The sequence below is a fragment of the Colobus angolensis genome, unplaced genomic scaffold, assembly GCF_000951035.1.
Source record: "Colobus angolensis palliatus isolate OR3802 unplaced genomic scaffold, Cang.pa_1.0 Scaffold283, whole genome shotgun sequence".
NCBI classification, from domain to species: Eukaryota; Metazoa; Chordata; class Mammalia; order Primates; family Cercopithecidae; genus Colobus; species Colobus angolensis.
Window position 1 is genome coordinate 635,443 of NW_012116077.1, and position 18,475 is coordinate 653,917.

The 18,475-nt window shown below is 39.3% G+C and overlaps 1 protein-coding gene across 2 annotated transcripts in view; it reads left to right on the top strand.

Moving 5' to 3' along the window:
- The window catches only part of FAM122C (family with sequence similarity 122C), a 63,190-nt gene that overhangs the window by 22,412 nt on the left and 22,303 nt on the right, over nt 1-18,475 (top strand). For both annotated transcript variants that reach the window (XM_011948729.1, XM_011948730.1), the window contains one exon: nt 15,684-15,740. In XM_011948729.1, the coding sequence (XP_011804119.1) occupies nt 15,684-15,740 (57 nt within the window). The remainder of the gene's footprint in view (nt 1-15,683; nt 15,741-18,475) is intronic.

An 18,475-nucleotide genomic window follows, 5' to 3' on the forward strand; every position in this document is an offset into this window, starting at 1 on the left:
CACTTTCAGGCACTCCAATCAGACGTGGATTTGGTCTTTTCACATAATCCCATATTTCTTGGAGGCTTTGTTCATTTCTTTTTACTCTTTTTTCTGTACACTTCTCTTCTCGCTTCATTTCATTCATTTGATCTTCAGTCACTGATACTCTTTCTTCCAGTTGATCGAGTCAGTTACTAAAGCTTGTGCATTTGTCACGTAGTTCTCCTGTTACGGTTTTCATCTCTTATCAGTTCTTTTAAGGACTTCTCTACATTGGTTATTCTAGTTAGCCATTCATCAAATCTTTTTTCAAGGTTTTTAGTTTCTTTGCACTGGTTACGTAGTTCCTCCTTTAGCTCTGAGAAGTTTGATCGACCAAAGCCTTCTTTCGACTCGTCAAAGTCATTCTCCATCCAGCTTTGTTCCGTTGCTGGTGATGAGCTGCATTCCTTTGGAGGGGAAAATGCGCTCTGATTTTTTGAATTTCCAGCTTTTCTGCACTGCTTTTTCCCCATCTTTGTGGTTTTTATCTGCCTTTGGTCTTTGATGATGGTGACGTGCTGATGGGGTTTTGGTGTGGGTATCCTTTCTGTTTGTTAGTTTTCCTTCTAACAGTCAGAACCCTCAGCTGTAGGTCTGTTGGAGTTTGCTTGAGGTCCACTCCAGACCCTGTTTGCCTGGGTATCAGCAGTGGAGGCTGCAGAAGATAGAATATTGCTGAACAGCGAGTGATGCTGTATGATTCTTGCTCTGGAAGGTTCGTCTCAGGGGTGTGCCCCACCGTGTGTGGTGTGAGGTGTCGGTCTGCACCTAGTTGGGGATGTCTCCCAGTTAGGCTACTCAGGGGTCAGGGACCCACTTGAGCAGGCAGTCTGTCCGTTCTCAGATCTCAACCTCCGTGCTGGGAGATCCACTGCTCTCTTCAAAGCTGTCAGACAGGGGCGTTTACCTCTGCCGAGGTTTCTGCTGCTTTCTGTTTAGCTATCCGTTCTCTAGTTTCTTAATTGCATACATATCCTTGTCTTGTTCCTCATCTAAGTGGGGAAGCTTTCAGTCCTTCACCATTGAATATGATTTTAGCTGTGAGTTTTTGGTAAATGTCCTTTATCATGCTAAGGGAATTTCCTTCTACTCCTACTTGCTGAATATTTTTCTTTTTTTTTTCTTTTTTTTTTTGAGACAGAGTCTCACTTTGTCACCCAGGCTGGAGTGCAGTGACATGATCTCGGCTCGGTGCAACCTCCACCTCCTGGGTTCAAGCTATTCTCCTGCCTCAGCCTCCAGAGTAGCTGGGATTACAGGCACACACCACCACGCCCAGCTAATATTTTTTGTATTTTTAGTAGAGATGGGGTTTCACCATGTTGACCAGGCTGGTCTTGAACTCTTGACCTCAAGTGATCCACTCACCTCCACCTCCCAAAGTGCTGGTATTACAGGTGTGAGCCACCGAACCCGACCTTGTTGAGTATTTTTATCATGAAAGTGTGTTGAATTGTTTCAAGTGCTTTTTCTGCATCTCTTGGGATGATCATGTGTTTCCCCACCTTGGTAGATTCATATGGTATATTACATTGATTTTTTTCCATGTTGAACTACCCTTGCATTCCTGTGATAAATCTTTTTGCATCTGTATTCATAAGAGATATTGACTTGTTGTTTTCTTGTGGTGTCTTTTGCTAGCTTTGGTATCAGGGTAATGCTGGCCTCATAGAATGTATTAGGAGGTATTCCTTCATCTTCTACTTTTGGAAGAGTTTGAGTAGGATTTTATGTTGATTCTTGTTTTTTGTTTGTTTGTTTTTGTCTTTGTCTTTTTGAGATGGAGTTTTGCTCTTGTTGCCCAGGCTGGAGCACAGTGGCACGATCTTGACTCACTGCAATCTCTGCCTCCCAGGTTCAAGCGATTCTCCTGCCTCAGCCTCCTGAGTAGCTGGTATTACAGGTACCCACCACCACGCCCAGCTAATTTTCTGTATTTTTAGTAGAGACAGGGTTTCATCCTGCTGGCCAGTCTAGACTCAAACTTCTGACCTCAGATGATCCACCCGCCTCGGCCTCCCACAGTGCAGGGATTACAGGTATGAGCCACTGTTCCTGGCCTGGTGTTGTTGATTCTTTAAATGTTTGGTAGAGTTCAGCGTTGAAACCATCTGGTCCTGGATATTTCTTTGTTGGGAGGTTTTTGATTACAAATTCTATCTCTTGTTATAGGTTTGTTGAGATTTTCTTTTTCTTCTTGAATCAGTTTGGTAATTTATGTGTTATGTGTTGTGTATTATAGATTTCTCTTATAATATGATTTTTAATGTGATAGAATCTATAGAATACATTTTAGTGAAATGTTATAGCTTGATACCAATTTAAAAATATTGTTCGTGGCCAGGCGTGGTAGCTTACACCTGTAATCCTAACACTCTGGGAGGCCGAGGCAGGAGGATCACATGAGGTCAGGAGTTCGAGACCAGCCTGGCCAACATGGTGAAACCCCATCTCTACCAAAAATACAAAATTAGTCGGGTGTGGTGGTGCATGCCTGTAATCCCAGCTACTGGGGAGGCTGAGCCAGGAGAATCGCTTGAACCCAGGAGTTGGAGGTTGTGGTGAGCTGAGATCACGCCACTGCACTCCAGCCTGGCGACAGAGTGAGACTCTCTCTCAAAACAAAAAACAAACGAACAAAAAAATATTGCTTGCTAATCTTAAAACTGGACATTTTCCTCCTCATAGAATGATATTCAATATTATTCCCACAAATGCATTAATTTTATAGTGGGAGAAATTATAACTGTTCATTAAATAAATATTTCTTCTTTCCACTCATTTACTCATTCATTCAATGATATTTGTTGAGCACCTGTTTGCCTCTCAAAGCCTTCCATACCTATCCAGTCTTCTACTCAGTGAAGCCAACATAGTGGTTTAGGACCCACTACGTATTAGGCCCTGATCTAGTTGCCAGGGTTGATCTAACCGAGTTTGGGGAGGAGATAACATCTTAGTTGAGATCTTACTGATGTGAGAGGGTTAGCTAGTTTGGGATATTGGTGGCAGGGGTAGACAATATTCCTGGTAGAAAACAGTATGCTTGAAGTCCTGGAAAAGGAAGTATGCTGTATAGATAACAGAGTGTATAAAATTTGAAAGAAGTGCATTTTAGCCACAGTGAAAGTAAAGATACAGTAGTGAGAGATGTGGTTGAAGAAGTAGACTAGTGCAAGATCTTGTAGGGCCTTCAAGTCATGTTAAGTATTTTGCACTTTATCCTAGGGTCAATGAGAAGCCATTGAAGAGTTTTGAGCCAATGATTGACATGATCAGATTTGTTAAAAGATTGCCCTGGCTGCAGAGTGGAAAGTGGATTGGAAGAGGGCAAACGTATATGCAAGAAGATCAGATAGGCTACTGCAATCACCCTGGCAAAGAGCTGATGGTAGCTTGGACTAGTGTGATGGTAGTGGAAATGGAGAAAAGTTCCAGATTCAGAAGAAATTTCAAAGATGGAATCAATGGATGTTGGGAAACAGTGGAGGCAAACATGACTCCTAGGTCTCTAGCTTGGGCAGCTGATGGGATGGTGGTGCCACAGAATAAGAAGGGACCACTGCAAGAAGAGTAGATTTACAAAGGAGGATGAGTTTAGCTTTGCACATGTTACATTTGAGGTTCTCTTGGACGTGTAAGCTAGTGATGTTCGATGTACTAGTTTGAAGCTCAGGAGTGAGATCTGGGCTAGAGATAACCATTTGGGAATCATCAGTAGATTGTTATTTAAAGCTGTGGGAATGAATGATATTACCTACAAAGAGAGTATGGAAAGAGCAGAGAAGAAGTTGCAGGACAAAATTTTAAAAATCACCAACACTTAAAAATCAATCAGAAGAAGAGTGATGGACTAAGTAGAGAAGCAGGAGGAGGCTTCAGAAGAGAGTAGTATCATGAAAAAACAAGGAAAAGTTGTAAGTCATATGCTGTCAAGCAGTCAAACAGACTGAAAAGTGTCCTTTGAGTTATCAAAACAGAGATTACTCATGAATTCTTACATTTGAAAGCACTTTCCATAGAAGGAGGAGTGGGGTAAGATGAAGCCAGATTTGATTTTGAATAACTGAGAGCCAAGGACTTATAAATGACACTGTACATCCAAGCTCAGTTATTTGGGGGGCGGGGGGGGCAAATTCTTCATCTGTAAAATGGGAATGTAAAAGTAACTGCTTTATAGGTTTGTTGTGGTTTACCTTGATCAGTGTAAAGCACTCAGCACAGCACTGACACATACTAAATGCTCAATAAATGTGTTGTTTTTTTTTTATCAGTAATAGTACATATAGTCAGCAACCAGTGTACCTGATTTTTTAAAAATTATAATTTTAAAATCTTTTTTTCTAGTACCAAACACTTAAAGGATACTTTTCCTTTCTTTCTTTCTTTCTTTCTTTATTTATTTATTTTTGAGATGGATCTCTTGCCCAGGCTGGAGTGCAGTGACGTGATCTTGGCTCACTGCAACCTCTGCCTCCCAGGTTCAAGCGATTCTTCTGCCTCAGCCTCCTGAGTAGCTGGGACTACAGGCGTGCGCCACCACGCTTGGCTAATGTTCACATTTTTAGTAGAGATGGGATTTCACCATATTGGCCAGGCTGGTCTCAAACTCTTGACCTCGTGATCCGCCTGCCTCGGCCTCCCAAAGTGTTGGGATTATAGGCGTAAGCCACTGTGCCCGGTGATACTTGGCATTTTAAAAATGCAAAACATTCCTTAGGAATTCTAGGCTCTTAATTTGCATAATGTTCAGTTTAATATAATGTATATTTAAAATAAACCATCTTATATAACAGATTGTGTTTGGCAGAATTGAAGTCATTTTAACTTATTGGATGATGAGGATTTCAAGGCTTGTTGGTTTAGCTTGCTATAACAATACTATGCATATGCTTTTATTGTGTCAAAGTATCACTTCATTATTATTATAAGACATATGTAAGTATATACTTACCTTTAGTATAGAACTGCTGAATTATCTAGGAGAATGACATGAATTAGAATGCTTTTGGCAAAAGCAGTAAAATCCAATTCGAAGAGACTTAAAGAGCCTGGGCGAAGTGGCTTATGCCTGTAATCCCAGCACTTTGGGAGGCCAAGGTAGGCAGATCACCTGAGGTTGGGAGTTCAGGACCAGCCTGGCCAACATGGTAAAATCCCATCTCTCCTAAAAATACAAAAATTAGCCAGGCATGGTGGCATGCGCCTGTAATCCCAGCTACTCAGTAGGCTGAGGCAGGAAAATTGCTTGAACCCGGGAGGTGGAGTTTGCAGTGAGCCGAGATCATGCCACTGCACTCCAACCTGGGTGACAGAGTAAGACTCTGTCTCAAAAAAAACAAAAACAAACAAACAAACAAAAAACAGAGAGACTTAAACAATAAGGAACATTTATTATCTCAAATAATAAGAAACCCCAAGAAAAGGAGGTTCTAGGCTGGGTTAGTTCAGTGGCCCAATGACATCATCAGAGACTCAGGTTCCTTCTATCTCTCCACCCTACCATCTTCAGCAGCCACAGTTAATTATGTACCTAGTAATTAGACCCAGGGTTCAAAATCAATGGATAGCAAGCTCTTGTATATATTTACAGATGTCGAGAAGGATATCTATCAACCTATCTTTAGTATATATCTCTGGAGCATGGCATTTAGGCAGAATTTTATTTTTACTTTATGCATTTCTATACTAGTTGGATGTTTTTCACAAAGCATGAGCAATACAGGTGTTTTCATTTCTAGTAGATATTATATTACAAAATAGAAACATTATTCTTGAAAAAATACAAATATTATTGAATGATATCATAAACTATAAGTTTAATGGTTATGTCCTATACTGGCCTATCCTTAAAATTGGTGCCACAGGCATCTAAAGTAGCCAAATTCAAAGAGATAGAAGGTAGAATGGTGGTTGCTAGGGTCTGGGAGGAGGAAGGAATGGGGAGTTGTAATTTAAAGGATACAGTTTTGCAAGGGTACAGTTTTAAAGGGTTTCAGTTTTGCACGATGAAAAGAGTCTAGAGATTGGCTGCACAATGATGTGAATGTACGTAATACTGCTGAACTGTATGCTTCAAAATAGTTGAGATGGTAAGTTTCATGTTAGTGTATTTTACCATTATTTTAAAAATTGGTGCTACTTTTCATGTATTTAAATATAGGTAAAACAGGCTGGGCGCAGTAGCTCACACCTGTAATCCCAGCACTTTCAGAGGCCCAGGTGGGCGGATTACTTGAGGTCAGGAGTTTGAGAATAGCCTGGCCAACATAGTGAAACCCTGTCTCTACTAAAAATACAAAAAATTAGCCAGGTGTGGTGGCACGTGCCTATAATCCTTGTTACTTGGGAGGCTGAGGCAGGAGAATCTCTTGAACCCAGGGGGTGGAGCTTGCAGTGAGCCAAGATCCTGCCACTGCACTCCAGCCTGGGTGACAGAGACAGACTCCATATGAAATAAATAAACAAATAAATACTTATATATACACACACACACACACCATATATACCATATATACATATATATGGTGTGTGTATATATATGGGGGTGTGTGTATACATACATTTATAGGTAAAACTGTTTTAGAAACAAATCACTGTGACAGAGGGCATTGAAGAGCCATGGGTTTCATTCAACACAAAAATAAAGATGCGTATTTTCCAAGCATTGTAAAAAAAAAAAAAAACTGTTCCCTCACAATTATTTTGTTTAATTAAGTGCAAATATTTTCTTCACTTCTCTCGGGAAATCACTTCACCCACTTCTGTTGAACAGAAGCCCGAAGACCTCTTCTGACATTGAGACTATGCCTTCTCCCAAATCACCTCTTTGCTTTATCTCCTAAGAACTCTGAAGTTGACATGCCTGTGCCTTTCTCTCCCACCAGGAATTCTGGCCCTTCTGCTCAATCTGGGTGTCACTGCGTCACTTCTCCATCCCCACCCCCTCCTCTTCCAAAGGAAGCAGGGGAAATGTCTCATCTTCCTAAGAGAAAAGGTTGTGCTTTTCTTGAGCAATTCCTCTGTTCTAATTTTAGGCCTACTGACATCTGTCTCATTAGGTTTTGCTTTTCATATTGGCAACCACAAACCCCAAATCTAGTGTATGGCCCACAAAGTCGCAAGCATGTAATACATTCCTGATCCTACTTTATGCCCTGTGCATCTAGCCCATGTTCAGTTCATGTTGAGTAGCATTATAAACCATCTTAAATCATTTCTGAAACTAAGCAGAGACATTTATAAACATAGTGTACAACCCTCTGTTTAGGATTTTCTGAGCATTTTATCTGTAGTTACTATAGTAGGAAATGGCTTAAAAACAGCAAACCTAGGAAAATGAAAAATAATTTTTAAAAATTTTAATGTCTTTACAATATTAATTTTCTGTGATCTCTCTTAAATGGAACTAAGCTTGGTTTTTCCTCCTATCTTAATCCCTTCACTGGAAATAATTCTTAGGAATTAGCTTCACCCAGCACCCTCCCTAACTTCCCCCTACTTCTACTCCCAGCCACCTTCACACCATGACATCATTCCTTGGTGCTGATACTCTTGGTTCCTTCCAAGGACTTTTTTCCTGGAACATGAGAAAAAGGCACAGTGGGAAATTTACACAGAAGATACCAGTGATATTTATTACATCTCAGTAAACTCATTATTTCTATTTTAATACTTTGTTTCATGTGGAAAAATTATCTAAGGTAATTCCTTTGCAAACACCACTTGTAGTACTTAATTTGGGGAGAATTCTCTTCCAGAAGCCTTGTTTTCTGCAATTAATTTCTCACATTATTACTAAAAGAATCAGCCAATACAATATTTGATCCACATTTTGTCCAATTAAAACATTCTTATAGCTTATGATTCTGTAGCTCAAGTTCAAATCCTACCTACCTCAGACATTTCACACTATCTCCCTGCTGGTGTCATCAATTTCAGTCAATCTTCTCATGATTTCCTGGATAAAGTTTTTCAATGGGAAATCCTAAGCCTTTACCTGAACCTAAACTGGTTCCTTCCCATTCCTTACGTATAAATTAAAAATAATCTCTTCTAGGAAGTCTTCCATCATTATTTTATGAAACAAATTTGCCATACCATGTTTTCTCACTTATAAGTGGGAGCTAAATGATAAGAACTTACGAACATAAGGAAATAACAGACACTGGGGTCTACTTGAGCGGGGAGGATGTGAGGAGGGAAGCAGAAAAGATAACTAGTAGGTACTGGGCTTACTACCTGGATGATGAAATAGTATGTACAACAGGCCAGGGACAGTGGCTCACACCTGTAATCCCAGCACTTTGGGAGGCCAAGGCGGGCAGATCACCTGAGGTCAGGAGTTTGAGACCAGCCTGGTTAACATGGTGAAACCCCATTTCTACTAAAAATACAAAAAAATTAGCCAGGCATGATGGTACGTGCCTGTAGTCCCAACTATTTAGGAGGCTAAGACAGGAGAATTGCTTGAACCTGGGAGATGGAGGTTGCAGTGAGCCGAGATTGCACCACTGCACCCCAGCCTGGGTGACAGAGCGAGCCTTCATCTCAAAAAAAAAAAAAAAAGAGAAAGAAAAAAAGAAAAGGAATAATATGTACAACAAATCCTAGTGACACGTGTTTACCTATGTAACAAACCTTCACATGTAACCCCAAACCTAAAATAAAAATTAAATAAATAAAAAATTAATCAAAATAGTTGTCTTATTTATGACATGTAATTTTAATATAGCCAAAGTGTCATAATTTCTATAGAAAATATATGTATACATTTAAGTTCAGGTTATATATCTTTTTCATTAGATTATAAACTTGATAAGCCATAGTGTTTCATGTTATATATTGTGAATTTTCTGGGCATTTGATTGATGAAGATGTGAACCTTAGTAGCATGAATTAAATGTATTAAAATTCTACTTCTTCAAAGGTGTGTGTGTTTGTGTGTATGTAGATGTGTGTATATATATGTATATTTGTATACATGTATTCTATGTACATGTATACATATATACATACATGTGTACATGTATACATATATACATACATGTATATGCATATACATGCACACATATATATCCATGTATAGATGAGATTTTTTTCAGGAAAACCTTAATTTTTCAGATTCTGTTCATGCCACTGCACAACTTCTCAATTAGTGTTACTAAAGGGAAACACTGAGGAAGAATCTCCAAAACTGTATAAATCACAGTGTTTTCTGCTTGCTTTGAAAGTTTGATTATTGTTATAGTATGCCTTAAGAATGGGAATGTAAATATTTTCAAAATTAGCAATATTAGGGGTTGAAGTAAAAAAGAAAAAAAGGTCACAGTATCTACTGTTGAGAGGGTACAAGGAAATAGGTATTCTAATACACTACTGGGAAGTAAATTTGTATAAGTTTTCTGGAGGGCAGCTTGGCGATCTGTATCAACAGCCTTGCAACCCAGAAATTCCAGCTCTATGAATTGATCCTAAAGAATTAATTAAGGACGTGTACAAACATTAGCTTAAAAGATATTATTACAACATTATTTACAAGAGCTAGCAAAAAATATGGCAGCAGTCTGAATGTCTAACAATAGGGAATAGGTCAATTGAAAGAGCCTTCATTACCTGTATTTGAATTCCAGTTCTAGCAATGACTGCATAACTCCTTGGGCAAGTTACTTAATCACTGTAGCCCTCAGTTTTTCTGAGGCAAAATGGGGGTGATAATAATGCCTACCTCATGGGGTTGCTATGAGAATTGAATGAGATAAAACATGTGTGGCACATAGTAAAAGTGCTGCTTATTATTATGGTACATCCTTACAGTATAATACTCAGCACTTAAAATGGTGTTGCAGATGAATTTTAACACGGAAAGACTCAGAATGTATAAAATTATATATATTAAATATATATGCTTTATAATGAGAAAAAAATGTGAGCCAATTTCTGTTAAAAGCGAAAAGATCAGGGCCAGGCCCGGTGGCTTATGCCTGTAATCCCAGCACTTCGGGAGGCCAAGGTGGGTGGATCACTTGAAGCCAGGAGTTCGAGATCAGCCTGGCCAACATGGAGAAATCCTGTCTCTACTAAAAATATAAAAATTAGCCGGGCATGGTGGCGCACGCCTGTAATCCCAGCTACTCGGGAGGCTGAGGCAGGAGAATTGCTTAAACTCAGGAGGTGGAGGTTGCAGTGAGCCAAGATTGGGCCACTGCACTTTAGCCTGGGTGACAGACTGAGACTCCTTCTCAAAAAAAAAAAAGAAGATGGAGAAGGAGTAGGAGAAGGGGAGAAGAAGAAGAAGAAAATAGATCAGGACAAACGGCAGAGCATAGAGGAATTTTAGGGCAGTGAAACTACTCTGTAGCATACTGTAATGATGGATGCATGTCATACAAAACCCTTAGCATGTCCAACACCAGGAGTGAACCTAAATGTAAACTGTGAACTTTGGGTGGTAATGATGTGCCAATGTGGCTTCAATGGTTGTAAAAAAATGCACCATTCTGGTGAGGGATGTTGATAGTGGGAGAGGCTGCACCTGTGTGAGGGTCGGGGAGTATGTGGGAACTCTTTATAATTTCTGTTCAATTTCACTGTGAACTGAAGAGTGCTCTAAAAAATAAAATCTATTAAAAATAAATAAATAAAAGATCAAATAGGAAAAGACTGGAAACTGCTGGGTAGCAGGGGACAGATAGCCTAGTTTTATAAATACTCAGCATATAATCCAAATTGTTTATGTATCATTAAATGATGTATTCTAGAGTGTTTGATGATGGTAGTAATAATGGTGGTAGTAGTAATAGTTACCATTTATTTAGCACATACGGTGTGCCAGGTGCTGTGCTAAACACATTACATGCATTATCACCATTGTCATATTTAATATAAGTAGATGCTTGAAACAACAACTCTGGCATGTTGTTCTTAACACTATTGCCTATAGCAACAAATTATATATCCAATGTATCCCTTTAATATCAGTTTTATCCAGAAAAGATTTCTGACTTTTGTTAGAAGTGTCAGCTAATAGCATTATTGGTTTCAATTACAAATTTCCTTAAAATATCAACCTTGGAACATGATTAATACAGACCAGTCTGAGTTACACACCAGTCAAGAGTCCACAACTGTCAGATATTTGTTATTATTATTATTTTTTGAGTCAGTCTTGCTCTGTCATCCAGGCTGGAGTGCAGTGGTGCGATCTTGGCTGACTGCAACCTCCACCTCCCAGGTTCAAGTGATTTCTCCTGTGGCAGCCTCCAGAGTAGCTGAGATTATAGGCGCCTGCCACCACACCTGGCTTTTTTTTTTTGTATTTTTAGTAGAGATGGGGTTTCACCATGTTGGCCAGGCTAGTCTTGAACTCCTGACCTCAAGTGATCTGCCCACCTTGGCCTCCCAAAGTGCTAGGATTACAGGTGTGAGCCACCACGTCCAGCGTGATATGTTTATACCCATTCTCTGGATAGCAATAGAACCAGGCTTAGAGCTGATGATATCTGAGTGTGTCTATTCCAAAGTTAAATAGATGGTGCCATTAGGTGTAACCTGCTCTTCTCCTATGTGTAACAGAGTAGATCATTTTTCCACAGTTCAAACTCTTTGAGCATGACATTTAAAGCTTTCTAGTATCTTCACGCTTTTGGCCTCAGAGTCCTTTCTCCCTCCATGAACTCTTGGTGTTCCGCTTACACAGGGCCAATATCCCTTCTGAACACATGCCAAGCACTTTCACTTTTCTGTTGCTTATGCCGGCAAACTCCTTGTCCTAAAGGTCCAACTGAAATACCACCTTATGCCTTTCTTATTTGTCTTCTACCTCCCACCCCCTACACACACCCACTTCATCTTTGCTTTTTATTCCCACCCTACTTTGCTTTCATTTGACGTGCACTTCCTTGTCTCTTATATAAAATCTGCTTCCAAGACTGGTTTCTTCAGTGGATTGTAAGGTCTCTGAGTAATCACTGAGAGTAATAGCAACAGCTTATTAGCTGTCTTTTTTTTTTTTTTTTTAAAGAAAACAATTCTCTCATTCCCCTCTGAGCAGAAAAATACCTCATTAAACATAGCAAGTATTCAAAAAATAGTGAAATACTTAACAGCTAGCCATATTTTGACAATAGCGAATTAGTGTGGTGAAGTAGTTGTTGCTAATTGTCAAATAAAATTTATTTGTAGTAAATTTTCAATTACCCACATACCAATTTTCTATTGTTATTTTTACAACCTTGGCTGTTTCTTCTACTTTATAGCAAATGATTTGAAAAAAAAAACAAACAAACTGATTTTAATACTTTAAGCAACATATAATGAGTGAGGTAATATATTCCTTAAAAAGCAATATGATACATTTTAAAACCCAATAGAAATTCAGACTATCTGCTTCATAGAAACATTTATTTATCCAACACATACTTTATTTTAATTAATTTATTTATTTATTTAGAGATGGTGTCTTGCTCTGTTGCCTAGGCTGGAGTGCAGTGGCACGATCTCAGCTCACTGTAAGCTCTGCCTCCTGGGTTCAAGCAATTCTTCTGCCTCAGCCTCCTGAGTAGCTGGGGTTCCAGTCACCCGCCACCATGCCTGGCTAATTTTTGTAGTTTTGGGAGAGACAGGGTTTCACTATATTGGCCAGGCTGGTCTCGAGCTCCTGACCTCAAGTGATCCACCCGCCTCCACCTCCCCCTCCCAAAGTGCTGGAATTACAGGCATGAGCCACCACACCTGGCCCAACACATACTTTTTGAACACTCATCTTGCCTCCACTCACTCACTCACTCCTCTTACTGCCTTTCATGGCCACACTCCATCTATTGGTTTCTACTGGGAACCTTAGCAACCTCTTTTTCAGCCTTCTGGTCATTTCTCCAATCTACCTCCTCTTCACTCTCCCTTTTTCATTTAGACCCTCGCCATCTGTGACCTGGCCTGTGACCCTGCGTCTAGTCCGTCTTCCATCCACCATCAATGTGTTCTGCATAATGTTGCTCGGGTTACCTTTCTAAAGTAGATATGATCTTGTTTAAACAACCTTTGAGGTTTAAGAACTCAGAGGAATCTATGCTCTGGGTTTCCTATTGTGCTCAAAGGCTAAAATCCAAAAACTACAATCTGGTTTTAGTCTAATTTCCCTGAATTTGTTTCCTGCTGCACCCTCGCAAGTACTAAGTTTCAGCCACCCTGAACCTCTCTGTTCCCTGAACATTCCTCTCTGCCTGAGTGTTTCCTCTCACTCCTTGAAATGTCCTCCCTCCTCTTCTCTATCTAATGAATTGCTACTCCTCTGTGAAGACTTCTCCAAGACCCACACAGAGTTCTCTGTCCTTTGAACTCTGTCCCTTGAACCCAAATCATAACTCTGTTCTGCCATTTGACTGTGACCTAGTTTCCCCTAATTAGACTTTGACTTGCTCAAGGACAGGAAAATGTCTTATTTATCTTTGGATCTTCAGGGCCTAGCTCAGTGCGCACGCTCTCTCTCTCTCCCTCTCTCTCTCTCTCTCTCTCTCTCTCTCTCTCTCTATATATATATATATATATATATATACACACACACACACTCCAGCCTAGGCAACACAGTAAGACACCATCTCTAAATAAATAAATAAAATAAAGTATGTGTTGGATAAATAAATGTTTCTATGAAGCAGATAGTCTGAATTTCTATTGGGTTTTAAAATGTATCATATTGCTTTTTAAGGAATATATTACCTCACTCATTATATGTTGCTTGAAGTATTAATATATACACTATATACACTATATATATACACTATACTATATACACTATATATATATATACTATATACACTATATATATATATACTATATATACTATATACACTATACACACACACACACATATATATATATGTGGGTTTTTACCATCTTGCACAGGCTGGTCTTGAACTCCTGGCCTCAAGTGATCCTCTCAAAGTGCCGGGATAATAGGCATGAGTCCCCTGTGCCTGGCCTCCAGGTCCTTTCTTTTCTTTTTCTTAAAAATCCCAAGTAAACTAGTTCAACCATTATGGAAAACAGTATGGCGATTCCTCAAGGATCTAGAACTAGATGTACCATATGACCCAGCCATCCCACTACTGGGTATATACCCAAAGGATTATAAATTACTCTACTACAAAGACACATGCACACGTATGTTTATTGCGGCACTATTCACAATAGCAAAGAGTTGGAATCAACCCAAATGTCCATCTGTGACAGACTGGATTAAGAAAATGTGGCACATATACACCATGGAATACTATGCAGCCATAAAAAAGGATGAGTTTGCGTCCTTTGTAGGGACATGGATGCAGCTGGAAACCATCATTCTTAGCAAACTATCACAAGAAGAGAAAACCAAACACCGCATGTTCTCACTCATAGGTGGGAACTGAACAATGAGATCACTTGGACTCGGGAAGGGGAACATCACACACTGGGCTTATCATGGGGAGGGGGGAGGGGGGAGGGATTGCATTGGGGAGTTATACCTGATATAAATGATGAATTGATGGGTGCTGACGAGTTGATGGGTGCAGCACACCAACATTGCACAAGTATACATATGTAACAAACCTGCACGTTATGCACATGTACTCTAGAACTTAAAGTATAATAAAAAAAAAAAAAAAATCCCAAGTAGCTGGGATTAGAGGCATGTGCCACCACACTCGGCTAATTTTTGTATTTTTAGTAGAGACGGGGTTTCACCATGTTGGCCAGGCTGGTCTCGAACTCCTGGCCTCAAGTGATCTGCCTGCCTTGGCCTCCCAAAGTGCTGGGAATACAGGCATGAGCCACCGCACCCGACCTCATTCAATATTTTGAATGTACAACTCAATGTGCTCTTAAGATAGAATTTGAAACTAAGATACGGTAAACACATTATCTGGCATTTTAAGAAATAACCACGGTACAGAAAGAGTTTACAAATGAATTCTGAAGATAATTTTCAAGCCTCATTTTCACACTTAGCTTTAAATGCCTCCATTCTTTCATTCCCCTCTTGTGTGGGTCCCCATAAGCTTTGAGAGAAGACTGAAAAGGAAAAAGTAGCCCTGAAAAAGAGAAAGGACCTAGACAAGAAGTATCTTAGCAACCAACAGTAAAATATGCTAAATGACTTGAAAGTGATTACCTTAAAGTCATTCCATATTATGAAAGTTTGGTTTCCCAGCTAGATTCCAGGATATTTGATGTAGTTATTCTGTTTATGATTTTGGGGCAGTATGCTTGGCAAGCTAGCTACTGATTCAATGACTGTTTCAGCTTTTTGTTCTGGGTAATACCTCTCCTAAGCTTTAATGATGGGCTAAAACTGGCAAGAAAAATGAGGCAATTTTAAGATCTAGTGCCTTAGGAAAGAAAAGGTAGAGACAAACAAAGTCCTCTATTGATGTTCTGCTCTGTATTTATTATGATAACAGTTATTTTGTTCTGTTTTGGAAAGTGTTGATTTTTGATTAGTATAATTTTCAGTTAAGATTCAATTGGATCTTTTTTTAACTTTGAACCTAACTGATACTGTTGCTGGCATGCGTAGGACACTAAATAATTATTTTAGGTAATTCAACATTGACTTAATGTTTAGATATAATTAATCAGAAACATTAAAGCAAGCTTGACATCTACATTTTAAATTTCAGTTGCTGCCACCTTCTCCCTTTCGTGGTTCCATCAGCCGCCTTCATCAAATCAAACAGGTAAGAAGACTTTCCAAACTGACAACTGGTCATTTAAAAAAGTAAATTTTGTTTTTCTTTGTGAAAATACCTATGTTTCAGTAATTCTAAGTGAGGTCACATGTAATTAAGTTTTTATTTCTAGGAATGATTTCTTTGAAAAAAGATAAAACAAACTAAGAAGCCCTTTATTTGGCTTATTAACTGTTTTAATTAATAATTTCTGGAAATACTACATACTCTTATACCTTGAGTCTAGCTTCGTTCTTCCCGGGATCTGAAAATGGAATGTTATACACAAAAATTAATTTTCAGCTTCATAATAACTGTAGTTACCATTATTATTTTAACCCTCAGATGAGTTTTTTGACAGATAAAATGGGCTTCATGCTATTGTTTTGTGTTAACTTCTTAGTGATCTGAGTTCAGGGACACATTGTACCTCACTGGTTCATATTTTCTGCCCATGTACACGCATGCGCGTCTCTGTGTGTGTGTGTTTGTGTTTGTGTGTATGGTTGGGAGGGTGTATGTGGGTGGGTGGGTGTGCACTCGTGCACATGCATGCTTAATAGCACAAGCATAATACAGAATTCAACCTTTTAATTATCCAAGGATTAGCCACAGAACTCAAAAGATCAAATCACCACTATGCCACAGGTGGTATTTTTTTTTTTTTTGACCCAGTTACAAGCAGACGTTTTTCCCCCCAAGAGAGGCTTATTATTCACTTAGCACTAATAGGTAGTTTCCATTTGTGGTCTCACTTTATCTTGCAACAACTTTATAAGGTCAGAAACTAAAAAGGGGAGAAATTTAGCAATTTACCCAATGTCCAGAGTTGGTGAATGTCAGAGCCAAGATTTGGCCCCAAATTACTGGATTATTTTCCAGCTCCCCTTTCCCTGTTTCAGTGCACAAAGCCCATAATACCGTTTTGTAATCCTAGTTGTTAGTCCTCCAACTCTTGCTTCCTTTCCCTCTCTCCCTTTCACCCCCGTGGCATGGCTTCCCTAAGGTCAGCTTATCCACTAGCAGGAAAGTATGGTAAAAACGTTTTTTTTCCTTTTTTTTTTTGTTTTTTTTGAGACAGAGTTTCGCTCTGTTGCACAGACTGGAGTGCAATGGCTCCATCTTGGCTCACTGCAACCTCCACCTCCCGGGTTCATGCAATTATCCTGCCTAAGCCTCCCGAGTAGCTGGGATTACAGGCGCCTGCAACCATGCCCGGCTAATTTTTGTATTTTTTGTTGAGACGGGGTTTTATCATGTTGGCCAGGCTGGTCTCAAACTCCTGACCTCAGGTGATCTGACCGCCTCGGCCTCCCAAATTGCAGGGATTACAGGTGTAAGCCACGGCGCCAGGCTTTTTTTTTTTTTTTTTTTTTTACTTTTTAGTAGGTAAAAGTTGCTTTTACTCCTGTCTTTGTATGTAGCTATTTTAGAAATTCTTAAGGAATGAAACAAGTTCAAAGAAGTAGTTAAAGTTACCTCTGGTTTATCTGTGCAATATGTTTCTTTGCTTTTCCTAAATTAAACCAAATATTTGAAAACGGGTTACGTGTTGCTATTTGCTGACGAAGCTTGATATAAATACTAATTTACACTGGTTAGGAATATAAGTTTAATGCAGTTTATTTCCATAGTAACATAATATATATTATAAACATTTAAAAATGAAATATAAGTAGAAAATGAATGAGATGGGAAAACAGAAAAACATTAATTTTCAATCTGGATACTGATTGAGTGGAAAATTAAGACTTATTTTCAGCAGTTTAATGGTCTGATAGATATCTTAAGTTGCATATTTCTTTTTTTTTCTTTTTTTTTGAGACGGAGTCTTACTCTGTCGCCCAGGCGGGAGTGCAGTGGCGCTATCTCAGCTCACTACAATCTCCACCTCCTGGGTTCAAGGGATTTTCCTGCCTCAGCCTCCCAAGTAGCTGGGATCACAGGTGCGTGCCACCACACCCGGCTAATTTTTTTGTATTTTTAGTAGAGATGGGATTTCACCATGTTGGTCAGGCTGGTCTCGAACTCCTGACCTCAAGTGATCTGCCCACCTCAGCCTCCAGCCTCCCAAAGGACTGGGATTACAGGGGTGAGCCACTGTGCCTGGCATAAGTTGCATATTTCTTTACATGCATTCTTTGACTGACTTCTTTGTCCCTATTAAACTTAACCCTTTAAGTGCAAAATGGAAATGTGTGGTTCTCTCCCCATTACCTTCTGAACTTTCACTTTAACAACATTAATAAGGGCATTGATTTTATCAAAATGGGGGGAATAATATTGGCTATCTCATAGAATCGTTTTGAGGATGAAAAGAATTACAACTGACCCTTCAACAACCTGGGTTTTTAAAAAGTAATTAATTTAATTTTTATGGGTGCCATGGGGTACATGAGATACTTCGATATAGGCATGCAACATGTAATAATCACATCAGGGTAAATGGAGTATCCATCCCTTCAAGCATTTATCCGTTGTGTTACAAGCAATTCAACTATACTTTTAGTTATGTTTAAATGTACAATTAAATTATTATTGACTAGAGTCACCCTGTTGTGCTAGCAAATACTGAGTCTTACTTGTTCTTTCTAACTATATTTTTGTACCCATTAACCATCCCACTTTCTTGCCACCCCTCATTTACCCTTCCCAGCCTTGTAACCATCCTTCTTTTTTTTTTTTTTTTGAGACGGAGTGCTGTGGCCGGATCTCAGCTCACTGCAAGCTCCGCCTCCCGGGTT